The sequence below is a fragment of the Cetorhinus maximus genome, chromosome 27 (assembly GCF_964194155.1).
Source record: "Cetorhinus maximus chromosome 27, sCetMax3.hap1.1, whole genome shotgun sequence".
Taxonomy (NCBI): domain Eukaryota; kingdom Metazoa; phylum Chordata; class Chondrichthyes; order Lamniformes; family Cetorhinidae; genus Cetorhinus; species Cetorhinus maximus.
The window spans coordinates 30935292-30951364 of NC_135905.1; the positions used below are offsets into that span (position 1 = coordinate 30935292).

General features: G+C 44.1%; 1 protein-coding gene across 6 annotated transcripts in view; it reads right to left on the reverse strand.

The window, feature by feature from the left end:
* The window catches only part of camk2g2 (calcium/calmodulin-dependent protein kinase (CaM kinase) II gamma 2), a 358108-nt gene that overhangs the window by 102144 nt on the left and 239891 nt on the right, over positions 1–16073 (reverse strand). For all 6 annotated transcript variants that reach the window (XM_078531014.1, XM_078531015.1, XM_078531018.1 and 3 more), the window contains exons 6-7: positions 8092–8164; positions 5481–5583 (exon numbers count right to left, since the gene is read on the reverse strand). In XM_078531014.1, the coding sequence (XP_078387140.1) occupies positions 5481–5583; positions 8092–8164 (176 nt within the window). The remainder of the gene's footprint in view (positions 1–5480; positions 5584–8091; positions 8165–16073) is intronic.

Sequence of the window (16073 nt, forward strand, 5' to 3'; positions counted from 1 at the left end):
ACCATTCAATCATGGCTGATAAGTTTCTCAACCCCATTCTCCCGCTTTCTCCCCGTAACCTTTGATCCCCTTACCAATCAAGAACCTATCTATCTCGGTCTTAAATGCACTCAATGACCTGGCCTCCACAGCCTTCTATGGCAATGAATTCCATCGATTCACCACTCTCTGGCTAAAGAAGTTTCTCCTCATCTCTGTTCCAAAAGGTCTTCCCTTTACTCTGAGGCTGTGCCCTCGGGTCCTAGTCTCTCCTACTGATGGAAACATCTTCCCCACGTCCACTCTATCCAGGCCTTTCAGTATTCTGTAAGTTTCAATCAGATCCCCCCCTCATCCTTCTAAACTCCATTGAGTATAGACCCAGAGTCCTCAAACGTTCCTCATATGTTAAGCCTTTCATTCCTGGGATCATTCTTGTGAACCTCCTCTGGACCCTCTCCAGGGCCAGCACATCCTTCCTGAGATACGGGGCCCAAAATTGCTCACAATATTCTAAATGTGGTCTGACCAGAGCCTTATAAAGCCTCAGCAGCACATCCCTGCTTTTATATTCTAGTCCTCTCGAAATAAATGCCAACATTGCATTTGCCTTCCTAACTACCGACTCAACCTGCAAGTTAACCTTAAGAGAATCCTGGACAAGGACTCCCAAGTCCCTTTGCACTCCAGATTTCTGAATTCTCTCCCCATTTAGAAAATAGTCTATGCCTCTATTCTTCCTACCAAAGTGCATGACCTCACACTTCCCCACGTTGTATTCCATCTGCCACTTCTTTGCCCATTCTCCTAACCTGTCTAAATCCTTCTGCCTTCTCAATAATACCTGTCCCTCCAATATTTAGACATACAACAATAACCTGCATTTATGAAGCACCTTTAGCATATTAAAATGTCCCAAGGTGCTACACAGAGCTGTAAGGGGAAAGCAACAAACATTAAAACAAGGAAGGAGATGAGAAGAGTTGCCTGAAAGCTTGGTCAAAGAGGTAGGTTTTAAGGAGTGGAAGCAGAGGGGTTTTAGGAGGGAATTTCTGAGCATGGGGGCTTAGGTGGCTGAAGGCATGGTTGTGAATAGGTGAGGGAAGAACAGGGGTTGGGGATGGGGGCGATGGTGAAGAGAGGGAAGGGCAGCGTTGGCAAAGCTTTGAGTAAGATATCAGATCTGCCAAGTCATGGTGGCAAGATGAAGGACAAGAAAAGCTCAGCTGGTCCAACAGGCTGCCCCACGCTATGGTGCTACCTTCAGCATCACGATTCATGACACCAGCTCCCCCACTACCAACAGCATAACCACTTTGGAGAGGCCAAGAAAACAGATACCACGCCCAAAACCAATTGAGGGATAAGAAAATGTGGATGACATCCTTGTGTGAGCTCCATTTTCCTCGTCCTAGCAAGTGGCCTAGTGGCTAATTGTAATATTTTGAACATTCGCTGAGTGAGATCAACTAACTTTGCGTAAAGCACAGACCAAGTTGTGAACCACCATCATCTACAGGGCTCTGCTACTCACTGAGTCACAAGGGAACCTCCCCATCGCAAAGATGTTAATTATGGTTTTAATTAGTATTAATGCTTCTAATTTCTGTTAGTGCCTTTAATTAAATTATAAACAGAGTAAGCCTATTAGCTCTGGGTCAAGTAATACATTATTTCATCATTAATTTTCATACAAAAAGATTGTCGAGTGATTTCCTTAAAACCTTTAAATTCCTTCTGCAAATGGTGCATCTACTCATGACTCTCCTGTGGAGTTGTTCATTGTGAGTCAGGGGATATGATGATTTGAAATGGGACATGGCTTATTCGAATGAGGAGTCTCTGCCACTCAGCCCAATCCACCTCATCCACTGAGTTAAACATCCACTCCTTACCCCACGCTGCACTGTGGCTGCAGTGTGTACTATCTGCAGGATGCAATGCAGCAAATCTTTAACAGCACCTCCCAAACCCATGGCCTCCACCATCTAGAAGAGCAAGGGTGGCAGTTGTGTGGGAACCCGTCATCCCAGGGTAGGGTTGCCAACTGCAATTAAATCTATTCCTGGAGATTTAATTGCATGACTGCCCCACTCTCCAGCCATTCGTGAGCCAGCACATCCATCCTTATGATGCACTGCCTTCCTATGCCAATTGGAAAGCAAAAAGACTCATTATCCAATTGGATGATATTTGACTGTCAGCCAAACAGTCTTGCTTTTTTTTCCCCATTTTCAATATTTTTATGTCTGGTGAAGAGAAGTGTTCAAAGAAAAAGGAGAATTTTTTTTTGAAAATGTCCCTATGATTTTTCTCCTGGGCTGCACACAGCAATATCCTGGAGTGAACTTCAATTCTTGGAGACTCCAGGCCAATCCTGAGAGTTGGCAGCCCTATCCCAGGGGATGCAGTGGTTCAAGGCTGCGGCCTACCACCACCATCTAGGTGTAAAATTGGGGCTGGGCAATAAATGCCAGCCTTGCCCACTTCCTGTGAAAGATGATAAAAATGGGTAGTTCAGCAAATCCCACTGGAAGAAACAGTTTCTGGGGAAAGGTAGATTACGATTGACTGATTAGTTTTAGTTTTGCAATTAGACTGCTTAAATGTCCCCGACAACAGAGTATCATTACCAGTACAAGGTGGTTGTAGATTTGGTAGATCTTGTATTTTGATACAATGAATCTTAAGCAGGAAAATCTAGAGGTGAATAATGTGATTTAGAGGTCACTTATTCATGTCTCTACAGGGTGCAAAAGTTTGTGTTTTCAATTTACTTAAGCAGCTGTAAACATTTATTTCTGCTACCCCGCTTGCAACCTTGTTAAAATTGTTCTCTTACACACCAGAAGTCTGTCTGACTGCATGCTTTCAGTTAATAGTTTGGATGCAAGGTAACCAGATGTCAATTCTGGCAAAGACATCTGGATTTGCATCTAACCCAGACTGCAGCTAGCTGCAAGGGTCCTGTTTAAAATGAATGGGCAGTTCCAACCCATTCTGGCAGGGGCTGGATCAACACTGCCCAAGGTAAAGTACTAATTAGATGTGAATTAGCATTCTTCATCAAGGAAAGGGTAAGGATCACATGGAATTATACTCCTGCTTGGACTCATTGGTGAACTTGACATCCAAGTTGGATTCATGCTGGACTAGAGAGGCTTGAGTCCAGCTCCCTGTCCCTGAATCCAGGAACAAACCTATTTGGATGGTCTTCGCAGCCATCGTAAACTGAGGTGCAACCATTGAGCTGCAGCTCACAGAGCCGCTCTTACAGTGTGGCTGAACAATACTGTAACGTAAATGCCGTCCTACTACCTGCTACTTTCATATGATGGGAAAAGCTTATAAATGGGCTGCCTAGTTTGGCTATCCATTCAACAGTCTTCTGAGACGACTGAATGGAGAAATAAGATGTCTCCTGCAGCAGATCTTAGTGGGCAGGTTGATGTGATGCGTTCTATCGTCTGGAGCTCATGGCCAAAATCACATTTCGGTGGTCCCTCTTCTACCACCTGTGGAGCAGGTGGCTATTGTGTCCACGCCCAGTGTGGATCCGGTTCAGCACTGTCCACTGACTTCGAAAGAGGTTGAAGTCAGGGTCCTCTGCTGCTGGGTCAGGTGATGGAGGTGTTGGTGCTTTACGATGCAGGCAAATGTTGTTAACAGGCAGCAGGCCCATCGACTTCAGAAAAGGAAAAGGTTAAACGTTTGATGCAGAACTAACAGAAGGCCTATGCAGCAAGATGTCACTTCTCTTTCCCAGTGCCGATGGGCCCTGCAGCATAATGGCAGCATCGAGTATTCCTGAAATGTGGGTTAGATCACACAGTGACACTTGTTCTCACATTCCAGAAGGACACACACCCAGTAGCATGTTTGCTAGAGGAGTTTTAAAAAATCAATGAGAAACCAATTTCTATAAAACACGCCAGAGACCAAGTGAATCTGGAGCCAGTGTTTTACTAATTCTCTTTGTGACCTTATTTCTTTGCAGGACGTAGGTATATAAATGCACCCTGTGAAGTTATTACTTATTCAGTAAATGGATATATTGTCATAATATCAGTTCTTTAGATGTCTCAGTGATGGGATCTTGAGACTTTTATATTTAAATATGGACCCTTTATTGTTAACCTTTAACTATTTACAGAACCCAAGTTATTGTTATGCATGGTGTCATCACCTCCATGCAGGCTGATTCCAGAGTGTTCTCTCTAAACTGTTTCTCAGTCTATTACCATGTGACTCCATACATCATACCGTGGGCAGTGCTATTCTCCAGTACCACGGTAACCCTTGCTCTGCCAAGCACCCTTACATTACAGTGGCATGCAGGCACATCATACAACACATACAATAATTGCTGGGACTTTAGGATACCTTGTTGATTCCTGTTGGGCCTGTACCCATTGGAGTTTAGAAGGCTGAGAGGTGATCTTATTGAAACATATAAGATCCTGAGAGGATTTGACAGGCTGGATGCTGAAAGGATGTTTCCCCTTGTGGGAGCGACTAGAACTAGGGGACACAGTTCAAAAATAAGGGGTCTCCAATTTAAGACAGAGATGAGGAGAAATACTCTCTCTCAGAGGGTCAGAACTCTCTTCCCCAGAGAGCAGTGGAGGCTGGGTCATTGAATTTTAAGGCAGAGGTAGAGAGATTCTTGACTAACAAGAGACTCAAAGGTAATCGGGCGTAGCTGGGAATGTGGAGTTGAGGCCGCAATCAGATCAGCCATGATTTTATTGAATGGCAGAGCAGGCTTGAGGGACTGAGTGACCTACTCCTGCTCCTTGTTTGTATGTATGTTTGTGTGTTTCTTGCACCCAAATGCTCATTGTACGGTGAGTGATTCATGGTTACTATTACCTCAAGCTTTACAGGCACCATAGAATAACATAGCACAGAAGGAGGCCATTCAGCCTATCAAGTCTACACCATATCGATATAATCTACTAAGATTCTTTTGCCTACATGCATGTCCTGTCGGAAATCTCATGTCCCGTTATCACATTTCTTGTGTCACCTTAAACAAAAACAGAAAATGCTGGAAAAACTCAGCAGGTCTAACAGCATCTGTGGAGAGAAAAACAGAGTTAACATTATGAGTCCGTGTGACTCTTCTTCAGAGCTTCTTGTGTCCCTTTAACTATTATAAATTTCTGTGTCTGTATTTTTAATGGGAACTGCCTATGTAAACTTTGCACATTAAAATTGGGCCCTCTGTCCACTGGTGGTGCTGTAGTGCCTCGGTTTGTGGTCTCCCAGTGACTCACCCTCTACTGCAGAGAAACCTCTTGGTACAAACCAGCTCCATGTCCTAAATTTTTGCCCCTGATTTTGATAAACCCTCCGCCGTGTGCAATACCACAGCACGTTGACTAGAGCTAACCTATAAAATGATGGATTGAGCATTGCACAAGTACTGTAACCCTCAGTAGCTGCTCATTAGGTTCCACATTGTACTGCCATGGATCTGCAAAGGTTCAGGGACTTACCAAACCATGCCTGCTGGTCTCCTTGGACTTCAATTGCCAGTCCGAAGTCTGCCAGCTTCACTGCTGCACTTTTACATTTACTGGCAAGCAGCAGGTTCTCTGGCTTTGGGGGGGTGGCGAACCAAAGCAGTTATAGGAAAATGATGGAATTAATAAGAAAAGTAATTAATAACAAGTCAAAATACAAAGCAGGAGCTGTAACACTTAGTAAACATTTGTCAACAGTTAACACTGATGCATCACTTCTTAAATGGGCGCAATCTTGCAATGAATACAACACCAGCAAGCTTGGCCAGGCTGTTCAATGGCTGCCCCATTATTATTCGATCGGCAAGTATTTAAGAGTTTTAACTGCCGAATTGTAAACTGTGGTCAGGCACAAATTTTTGGCCAATTTGTAAAATGTGCACAGGTTTCTAAATTTATTGTTGAGGCCAGTCCTGGCCTGCCCAGATTCTCCCCTCAGCAGCAGGAGGGTGAGCAGATTGTGGTTACTGAGTTCACTCCAGCAATCCCATACCATGGTCAGCTGGTACCTGGTGTGATTATCCCCCACCCTCTTGGATCTAGGCAATATCCCACCCTGTGGCCAGACTGTGAACCAACAATGCCCAACTCCCCAGTGCAGCAAAGGAGGCATCAAGAAACAGTTCCGTTTTGAACACCAAACTTCCAACTGCCAGACTTGTGCAATAAAATTGGGTTACACACTGACTAGTATCGTAGCAACTGCGCTGATGGCTTCATCCACAATTACTACCGTCATTTAACCCTCTGAGTACCAAATGCCTTTGTGCAGCTTTTAAAATTGATGCCTTCCAATTATTCCCCACCACCAACTGCGGTTTGTGCATTTTGGGAATTCCAAAACCCTCAGGTCTGATCTGGAAAAGTGGGAAGGTTTCATGATGAACAGCGCTGTCATAACAATCTAAACAGGACAATTTCACAACCTCACCCACAAGCTCACCCCCTGCACTCCAACCCCCCTCCACAAAGCTCACAGCAACTGAAGTCCTCAAAGGGTTAATGCAACGAGACACAAAGGCTCCGGATCAACAGCAACAGGTGCAAAGCCAGCACATGCACACTAGGGGGCACAGCAGTTATGCATTTGTGCTGGCAGCCTTGTGAACAGATTCAGAACCAAAGTGTTAGTTCACATGATTTCTAGATGTAACTGTCATCTCATTGCTGAATAATGTACAATTAAAAATACAAATAAAAATCCTGAGGTACTTTGAAGTGTTTTTTTGTAAGTTAATATCATAGGGATGTTTCCAGAGATTGGAAACTTGCTTTTTCAAATGTGCAGAAATATGAACTTACTCTCATCTCTGTTCTTTCTGCAATAAACAGCTTATGTTATGCTATGCTTGATAATTATACCCTGTTATGATTCAGTGTTGATAAGCCCCACTCTCAAGACTATATCGCTCATTTTATACAAAGCAGATTTTAAAAACAGCCATGCAGTTAAGCAGCACCTTGTCACGTCATTCGGAATGATCTTAGAAACACAGTGACTGTTAGTACGTAGGCTAAAGTGACAACTGTTTGCACGCAGGACAATTTCTTTTCTTCAAACAAATAGCAGTAAAATGAAGGGCTAGTAAATTTGGCTTTTGGCTGCTTCGGGGGGAATGTTGGCCAGGTAATCTTCATTGACAAAAGCCCCGGATTCTACCTGAACTGCAGTGCAACTTCTCACCTGAAGGAAGGTGTCCCTCAATTAGCTCAAACTGTATGTGAAGCGGGATAATAGATTTGTTACAACGAAATTTGACTTAAGAGATAATAATGTATACTTTTAATTGGCCTAGCATCAAGTTACATCAGCACCTGAAAGTACTTCAGGATTCATTTTAGTAATTCTCTGTGATGGAGGTTGATAGGCATATCCTTTTGATAGACAGTGAGTAAACCCAGCAAATTCAGCTACCTTTGAATATATGTGGCACATGTTTTAGGTAAAAGCACTTCAATTGAAGTTTAGTCGGCAGTACAGCGTTAGCACTGCTCTCCAATTATATGTCAATGGAGTGGCAAGGTCAGAATGAATAGAATTTGGACAAATCAATTTAAAAGACACGGGGATGCGCATAAAATAAGCTCCCAGGTCTCATGTGACAGTCCGTCAAGAAATACAAAGGCAGGCTTCCCAGTTCTGCCCTGGCGCATTGCTGTTAAATAACGAAGGGGCTGTGAGGAGATTTAAGACATGACAGGGCTCAGTGGAGACTGCCTGACCCACCATGAGAGGGAAGGTGACAGGAAGCCTTCCTGATTCATGCTGCTAATTGCCTCTCTGGTTCTGCAGTGTGAACTAAAAGCCCAGGCCGACAGGAGAGTTGCTCAGCCATTGCTATTGATTTTGGAGTGAGCAAGAGACATTGAGCATGTATTCTGGGTGAGCCAGCCCTGCTGGTTGTAGTCAGCTGTCTGCCATGAATTATGACCCATGGGCCCTGTGGGATGGTAACAATATCCGTGCAGGAAATTTCAAGCCAAGAGTTCTTAACAGTGCGAGGCAACAGACAACATGCAGCAAGGTTACACTGCTTCCAAGTGAGATGATTGCATTCTCATGTCTTTATTAGCAGATACTGACCTTGAGGTCTCTGTGCACTATATCATGTTGGTGAATGTGATTAACGCTTTCTAGAATCTGATGAATACATTGACTGTAAAACAAAAGGGATAAGAGGAGATAAAGGGGAGGAGGAAAAGAAGGGAAGGGATGATGGATGGTAGAAAAGGGTGAGGGATAAGGAAAGGGATGGGGAGGAGAAACCAGTATTACCATGAATGTCAAGATAGTGCAGAATCAACAAACTGTTACAGTGGGAAGAAAGAACCATATATACAACTCTTGGTCTTAATAAGACAACACTGATATCAGGAATATATATTCCTTAATAAACCCAGACTACACAACCATAACAAAGCAGCTGTACAATTACAAGACTCCTGTAGAATTGTTAATCTTCTATTCATTGCGTAAAGCTATCCACCCAGTATACCAAGGCAGAAACAGGCTATTCATAGAACAGCTCTGCTAATTTCCAGACACTTATTTCATCTTGCACTGCACATTTCACATCTTTCCTCAGTTTGGACCACCACGTCTTTCCCTTTGAGAACACTGCAGGCAGTTCATCAGTAAACAGATACAAAGATCTGAGCTTTGGCAAACCAAAACATTCACAGAATACCTTCAACACAGTGTCAATGCAAGCTTTGAGGAGGAAGCAAAGAGGCTGCAAAGCAGATCGACAGAGTAGATGGGTGCACAAAAACATGGCGGATGTAATAAGAAGAAAAATAGAAAAACAGAACACTTTTTAAACGATAAGAGACTTGGGAAATGTTGGAATGCAGAGGGACCTGGGTGTACCTGTACAGAAATCACAAAGAGTCAATTCAGGTGCTGCAAGCAATTAGGAAAGCAAATGATATGTTAGCCTTTACTACAAAGGGATTGGAGTATAAGAGTAAAGTAGTCTTACTGCAATTATACAGGGCCTTGGTGAGATTACTCAGGGACAACCGTGCATGGTTTTAGTCTCCCTAACAACCGAAGCATAGACTTGCCTTAGGGGGAGCGCAACAAACATTTGCTAAACTGATTCCTGGGTTAAGCGGATTGTTTAATGAAGAGAGATTGAGTAATTTAGGCCTATATTCCATAGAGTTTAGAAGAATGAGAGGTGACCTAATTGAAACATAGAAAATTCTTAAGGGGATTTGACAGGGTGTTTGCTAGCAGTATGTTACCTCCCCGCACCCCCCAACAGGCACTGGCCCCTACCCTCCCAGGCTGGAGGGTCCAGAACTAGGAAGCATAGTCTCAGGATAAAGGGTTGGCCGTTTAGGACTGAGATCAGGAGAAATTTCTTCAGTTCTGAATGTTTGGAGTTTTTTAACCCAGAGGGCCGTGGATCCTCAGGCGTACTGAGTACGCTGAAGTCTAAGATTGATAGACGTTTTGATACTAATAGGGAATCAAGGAATATGGGGAGATTGTGGGAAGGCAGAGTTGAGGCAGATGACCAGCCGTGATCCTTTTGAATGGAGGAACAGGCTTGAAGCACTGAATGGTTTATTCCTTCACTTATTTCTTATGTTCTTACCTGAACACTGGAACATTGTGCTTACCAGCGTACACCACAGAAATGGGTATGAAAAGGGTCCTCAATGACTTGCTATATTTAAGTACTGCACCGTCAAGTGCTCTAGAGTCCCTTGGTCTCCCGGAATACCCTTGTGATTGAGGGGCCCCAGCCCCCAAACAGAGGTTCCCTAACTCCAAGTGTCTGAGGTGATCCCAAGATCATCAAGATGCTCGTCCATCTGTCACCAGATATTGATTTTGTTTACAACCTTTGTGGACCTGCTAGCACTGCTTGGTGTTGCTGTATTTCTGATAAAATAATTATTTCCTGAAATTATAGAACTTCTTTATTTTGGAGCCCAGGAGGTCAAGGGGTCGGGTCTCTAGTCTCAGCAGCTAGCCCAACTTTGAAAAGCAATGGTTCTGTGGAAAGGCCCCCACTCACTACAGCCTCAGTCCCAGGTCCTGCCTGTATTACTGTGGGAATGCAGCATGAACCAGAGTTAGTTCCTGCTCCTGAACCATACTTTTAAGATCGGTTTCGACACTGCTACACAGCTCAATAAATAAACTTATGAAACAAATGGCGAGAATTATTAAAGGTAGCTGTAAGGCACAGTATGAAAATGGAGGGAAAATATTTCATCCTAAACTTTGTGACAAAGTACGAAGGAACCCAATGGCCTGAAAATACCATATATGGAATTCTCTATAATACTGTTCTCTTGTTTAGAGTAAACTCATTCTTACAATAACAATGGCAAATTAATCAGTATGCAAAACGGATGAACATAAAGTACAGGTTTTCCAAGAACTCAAAACTGACTAAAATTTCTTGGAACTGCTCAGGAAAATTTCACAGAAAATGCTGGAAATACACAGCAGTGAGATGGCATTTGCTTTTTTCATTGCAAGTTTATTTTTCAATTACTTTATTATATTGGCCATAAATTAATAATTATCTTGCATAAAATCAGCACAATATTGTCACATTATCTCAAACATTAGCTGCTGGTATACTTGCAATGTTGAACTTTTCTATCATAATGAATTCACAATATTGGATTAGATGAATTTCAGGCTCCCAGTAAAAGCCATCAGTGTAGGAATGATCCAATACTCTGCAGAACACGGTGTTCCCTCTGGGACTTTGAATGTGTCATCGGTGGAATGTGATTGTTCAGAGCGTGGGTTATAAGATTGGAGCTTCAGTTACTGATCCTTAAAGGAGGGGGGAAAAGGACAGTGAGGATACCTCAAAGCTTTATGCTCCTTAGGGTGGGTTGGTTGTCAGTCCTTTCAAGGACTGAATGGTCAGGGTAGGATCCATGAGAAGGAACACCAAAATTCTGTGAAGAGTCATACTGGACTTGAAACGTTAACTCTGTTTCTCTCTCCACAGATGCTGCCAGACCTGCTGAGTTTTTTTCAGCACTTTCCGGTTTTATTCCACGAGAGGGAAGCAGCCTTCATGGGTTCAAATGGTCCTTTCTTGTATTTCTTTTCTATCTTCCTACATTCTCAGGATCCTCGGCAGTAGGTATTGTTCACATAGGATGGCTTGTCTGTCCCCCAGGGGAGGTGTCATCTGCACGGAATTTAACCTATGTAACCTTCCTTGCATGGTAGGCACAGCACAGCTAAAGTCTTTGTGATCCACACAAGTTTCCTCCCACCTTCCTTCAATGTCACCCTATCTACCTAACCTTCTATTCCTTTCTCCTTCACTTCTTTATTCAGCTCCCCCTGAAATGCGATTCGACTCAACTATTCAAAGTGGTAGCGAGTTCCATGTTCTAACCATTCTCTGGGAGATGTAGATTGTCCCAAGTTTTTCATTAGATTTATCAGTGACTGTCTTGTGGTTATGGCAGACAGTTTTGAACAGGTAAAGTTGCGTCGTTGACTCGGACCCTTTATTCTTCCTGTCTGGCTGCAGCATTGATTTGGAGGTGATGGCGATTGAGTTCCGATTTGGTTTCACACGGTGCAGACAAGGTACAAGGAACTATGAATTTTGGAACTGCATTAACTGCCCAGATCGAGCCAGTTGAAGCAGCAGTGGGAGCGGAGGGGACTGAACCTGGGATTGAACGGCGCCAGTGGAGTTTCTCAATAAAAGCCTGAGGGTCGGGGCCAGATTATGCCAGTCGGAGTAGCAGCTAAACCCAACAGGAACCCTGTCAGAATTCAAAAAGGCTGATGAAAGTGACGTCAGCGCAAAGCAGAGAGCTGATTGGCAGGTAGTGGGTAAGTTGTTTTTCTCCACTTTAAAGGTACATTAAGGAAAGGTAAGAGTTCTAGCTTTCTTTTAAAAAAAGAAACTTCAATAATTTTCCACGATTTAAATTTAAGGTATGAGTATTTTAACTAAAGCTATGGCAGGGGAGCTAAGTCCTGTGTGTTGTGCAGTCTGCAGTCTGCAGGAAGCGCCACCGATTTGACCAGCTTAAGCGCCGGGTTTCAGAGCTTGAGGATCGGCTGGAGGCACAGCAGTGCATCTGCGAGGCTGGGAGTTACGTGGATAGCACGTTTTTAGCCACGGTCACCCCGCACCTTAAGGAAGTTCAGTCAGAGAAGGAATGAGTGACCACCAGTCAGAAGAAGGGAGGCAGGCAGGTAGTCAGGAAAGCCCCAGAGTGCATCCCACTCAAGAACAGTCTTTCCATGTTGGAAAATGGTGAGAGTGATGGTTCCTCTGGGGAGTGCAGCCAGAGCCCAGCTGCACAAGGGGTGGGGGGGGCGGGGGAGAGAAAGAGAGGAAGAGCAATAATGTTAGGAGACTCAATAGTGAAGAGTACACACAGGCGTTTCTCTGGCTGCCTACGTGACTCCAGGATGGTATGTTGCCTCCCTGGGGCCAGGGTTAAGGATGTCACTGAACGGCTGCAGGACATTCTGAAGGGGGAGAGCGAAGAGTCAGAGATCATGGTTCGCATTGGTACCAACGACATAGGTAGGAAGGGGGATGAGGTCCTTCAACAATAATTTAGGAAGCTAGGTAGCAGATTGAAAAGCAGGACCTCAAAGGTTGTAATCTCTGGATTACTCCTGGTGCCACTTGCTAGTGGGTATAGGAATAGGAAGATAGAGAGGGTGAATACATGGCTGAACAGTTGGTGCAGGAGGGAGAGCTTTAGATTCTTGGATCACTGGGTCTGTTTCTGGAGAAGATGGGGCCTGTACAAGTCCGACGGGCTGCACCTGAACCAGAACAGGACCAACATCCTTGCAGGGGTGGGGGTTTGCTAGTGCTGTTGGGGGGTGGGGTTTAAACTAATTTGGCAGGAGGGCGGGATACGCAGTGGAGATACAGTAGGGGGTGATGCACAGACAACTGTAGAAGAAAACCCAAGTTATTCTAGAAGGCAGAATGTACATAGTCAAGTTAAGGCACAAGGGAGCATGGCAAGGCTGAATGGCATCTATTTTAATGCAAGGAGCCTTGTGAGTAAGGCAGATGAGTTGAGGGTGTTGATTAACACATGGGGGTATGATATAATTGCTATCATGGAGACATGGTTAAGAGAGGGGCAGGACTGGCAGCTCAATATTCCGGGGTATAGAATCTTCAGGCGAGACAGTGGGGGGGAAGGGGGTGTAAAAAAAGGAGATGGGGTCGTAATTTTGATCAAGGAATCAGTTACTGCCATAAGGAGGGATGATATCTTACAAGGTTCGTGAAATGAGGCCATATGGGTAGGACTTAAAAACAAAAATTGGGCAATCACATTGCTGGGAGTGTAAAGACTCCCAGACAATTAGGGAGAGATAGAAGGGCAGATATGTAGGCAAATCTCAGAAAAGTGTAAAAATAATAGGATAATAATAGTAGGGGATTTCAACTTCCCCAATATTAACTTGGATAGACAAAGTGTGAAAGGCTTAGAGGGGACAGAATTCTTAAAATGTATCCAGGAGAGCTTTTTAAGCCAGCACATAGAAAGTCCTACAAGAGAGGGGGCAGTACTGGACCTAATTTTAGGTAACAAAGCCGGGCAAGTGGTAGAAGTGTCAGTGGGGGAGCATTTCAGTGATGGTGACCATAACTCTGTAAGATTTAAGGTAGTTATGGAAAAGGACAAAGATGGACCAGGAATAAAGGTTCTGAATTGGGGGAAGGCCAATTTCAATATAAGACAGGATCTGGCCAAAGTGGACTGGGAGCAGCTGCTTGTAGGAAAAAGTCTATATCAGACCAGTGGGAGTCATTCAAAAAGGGAATAGTGAGCGTTCAGGGCCAACATGTTCCCATAAAGGTGAAGGTGGGAGCAACAAGTCCAGAGAGCCCTGGATGTTGAGGAATGTACAGGATTGGATAAGGAAAAAAAGGGAATCTTATGGTAGATACCTAGGCTCAATACAGAGTAAGCTCTAGAGGAGTATAGAAGGTGCAGGGGGTTACTTAAAAAAGAAATTAGGAGAGTGAAGAGAGAGCATGAAAAACACTGGTGGGTAAAAGAAAGGAAAATCCAAAGGCGTTTTATAAGTATGTTAGTGGCAAGAGGATAATCAGGGAAAGAGTAGGGCCCATTAGGGGCTAAAGTGGCAATCTGTGTGAGGAGCTGGAAAATGTAGGTGAGGTTTTAAATGAGTACTTTGCATCTATATTCACTATAGAGAAGGACAATGAAGGAATAGAAATCAGGCAGGGGAGCTGTGATACACTTGAATAAATTAGCATTTAGAGGGAGGTGGTATTAGTGATTTTAGCAGGCTTAAAAGTGGATAAATCCCCAGACCCAGGTGAGATGAAATCCAGGCTGCTTGGAAGGCAAGGGAGGAGATTGCAGAGGCCCTGACATTAATTTTAAAATCCTCTCTGGCCACAGGAGAGGTGCCAGGAGACTGGAAGACAGCGAATGTGGTACTGTTATTCAAGAAGGGTAGTAGGGATAAACCAGAGAACCATAGGCCAGTGAGTCTAACAACAATGGTAGGGAAACTTTTGGAAAAAATTCTGGGGGACAGAATTAATCTCCACTTGGAGAGGCAAGGATTAATCAAGGATAGGTCAGCATGGCTTTATCAGGGGGTGATCATGTCTAACAAATTTGATAAAATTTTTTGAGAAGGTGACTAGGTGTGTAGCTGTAGGTGTGCAGTTGATGTTGTCTACATGGACTTCAGCAAGGCTTTTGACAAGGTCCTGCATGGGAGACTGGTCATGAAGGTAAGAGCTCATTGGATCCAGGGCAATTTGTCAAATTGGATCTAAAGTTGGCTTAGTGGCAGGAGGCAGAGGGTGATGGTCGAAGGTTGTCGTGATTGGAAGCCTGTGTCCAGTGGTGTACCGCAGGGTTCGGTGCTGGGTCCCTTGCTGTTTGTGATGTACATTAATGATATAGACATGAATATAGGAGGTATGATCAGTAAGTTCGCAGATGACACGAAAATTGGTGGTGTGGTAAATAGCAAGGAGGAAAGCCTTAGACTACAGGACAATATAGATGGGCTGGTTAGATGGGCAGAACAGTGGCAAATGGAATTTAATCCTGAAAAGTGAGATGTGATGCATTTTGGGAGGACTAACAAGGCAGGGACAGGACAGGTAGATAAGGTGGTTATGAAGGCATATGGGATTCTTGCCTTTATTAGTCGAGGCATTGAATTCAAGAGCAGGGAGGTTATGATGGAGCTATATAAAACGTTAGTTAAGCCACATCTGGAGTACTATGTGCAGTTCTGGTCGCTACACTATAGAAAGGATGTGATTGTACTGGAGAGGATGCAGAGGAGATTCACCAGGATGTTGCCTGGGCTGGAGCGTTTCAGCTATGAAGAGAGACCAGGTAGGCTTGGGTTGTTTTCCTTGGAGCAGTGAAGGCTGAGGGGGGACCTGATTGAGGTGTACAAAATTATGAGGGGCCTAGATAGGGTAGATAGGAAGAAACATTGCCCCCTTAGTGAAAGGGTCAATAACCAGGGGGCATAGATTTAAGGTAAGGGGCAGAAGGTTTAATGGAGATTTGAGGAAAAGATTTTGGGTGGTGGGAATCTGGAACACACTGCCTGAGGGGGTGGTAGAGGCAGGAACCCTCACAGCATTTAAGAAGTATTTAGATGAAGACTTGGGGCAGAATTTTCCAGTCGGTGTGTGGGAGCGGTCCTGACACGTAAAGTGACACGCGATGACATTGGGCGTGCGTCCCGAGGTCATCGCGCTCAGTAGCGCTGCTTCGCTCAGCGGGCGCATAGATATGTAAATTGCCTAGTAAGGCCATTAAGAAATAAATTGAAGCACTTGTGAGCGCTGTCCATCCAACCTTAAGGTTGGCGGCCAGGCGAAAAGCCCAAGCGGCCTTCATGTTTTTCAGGAAACCTTATCCATGAGCGGGACAAGGTTTCCTGAAGCTATTATTAAATAAATAAATAAATTTTCATTAATATAAAACCATGTCCCAACTCATGTGACACGGTCACATGAGGGAACATTTTTAAATCATTTAATATCCATTCAATCTCCCTGAGGCAGCTCC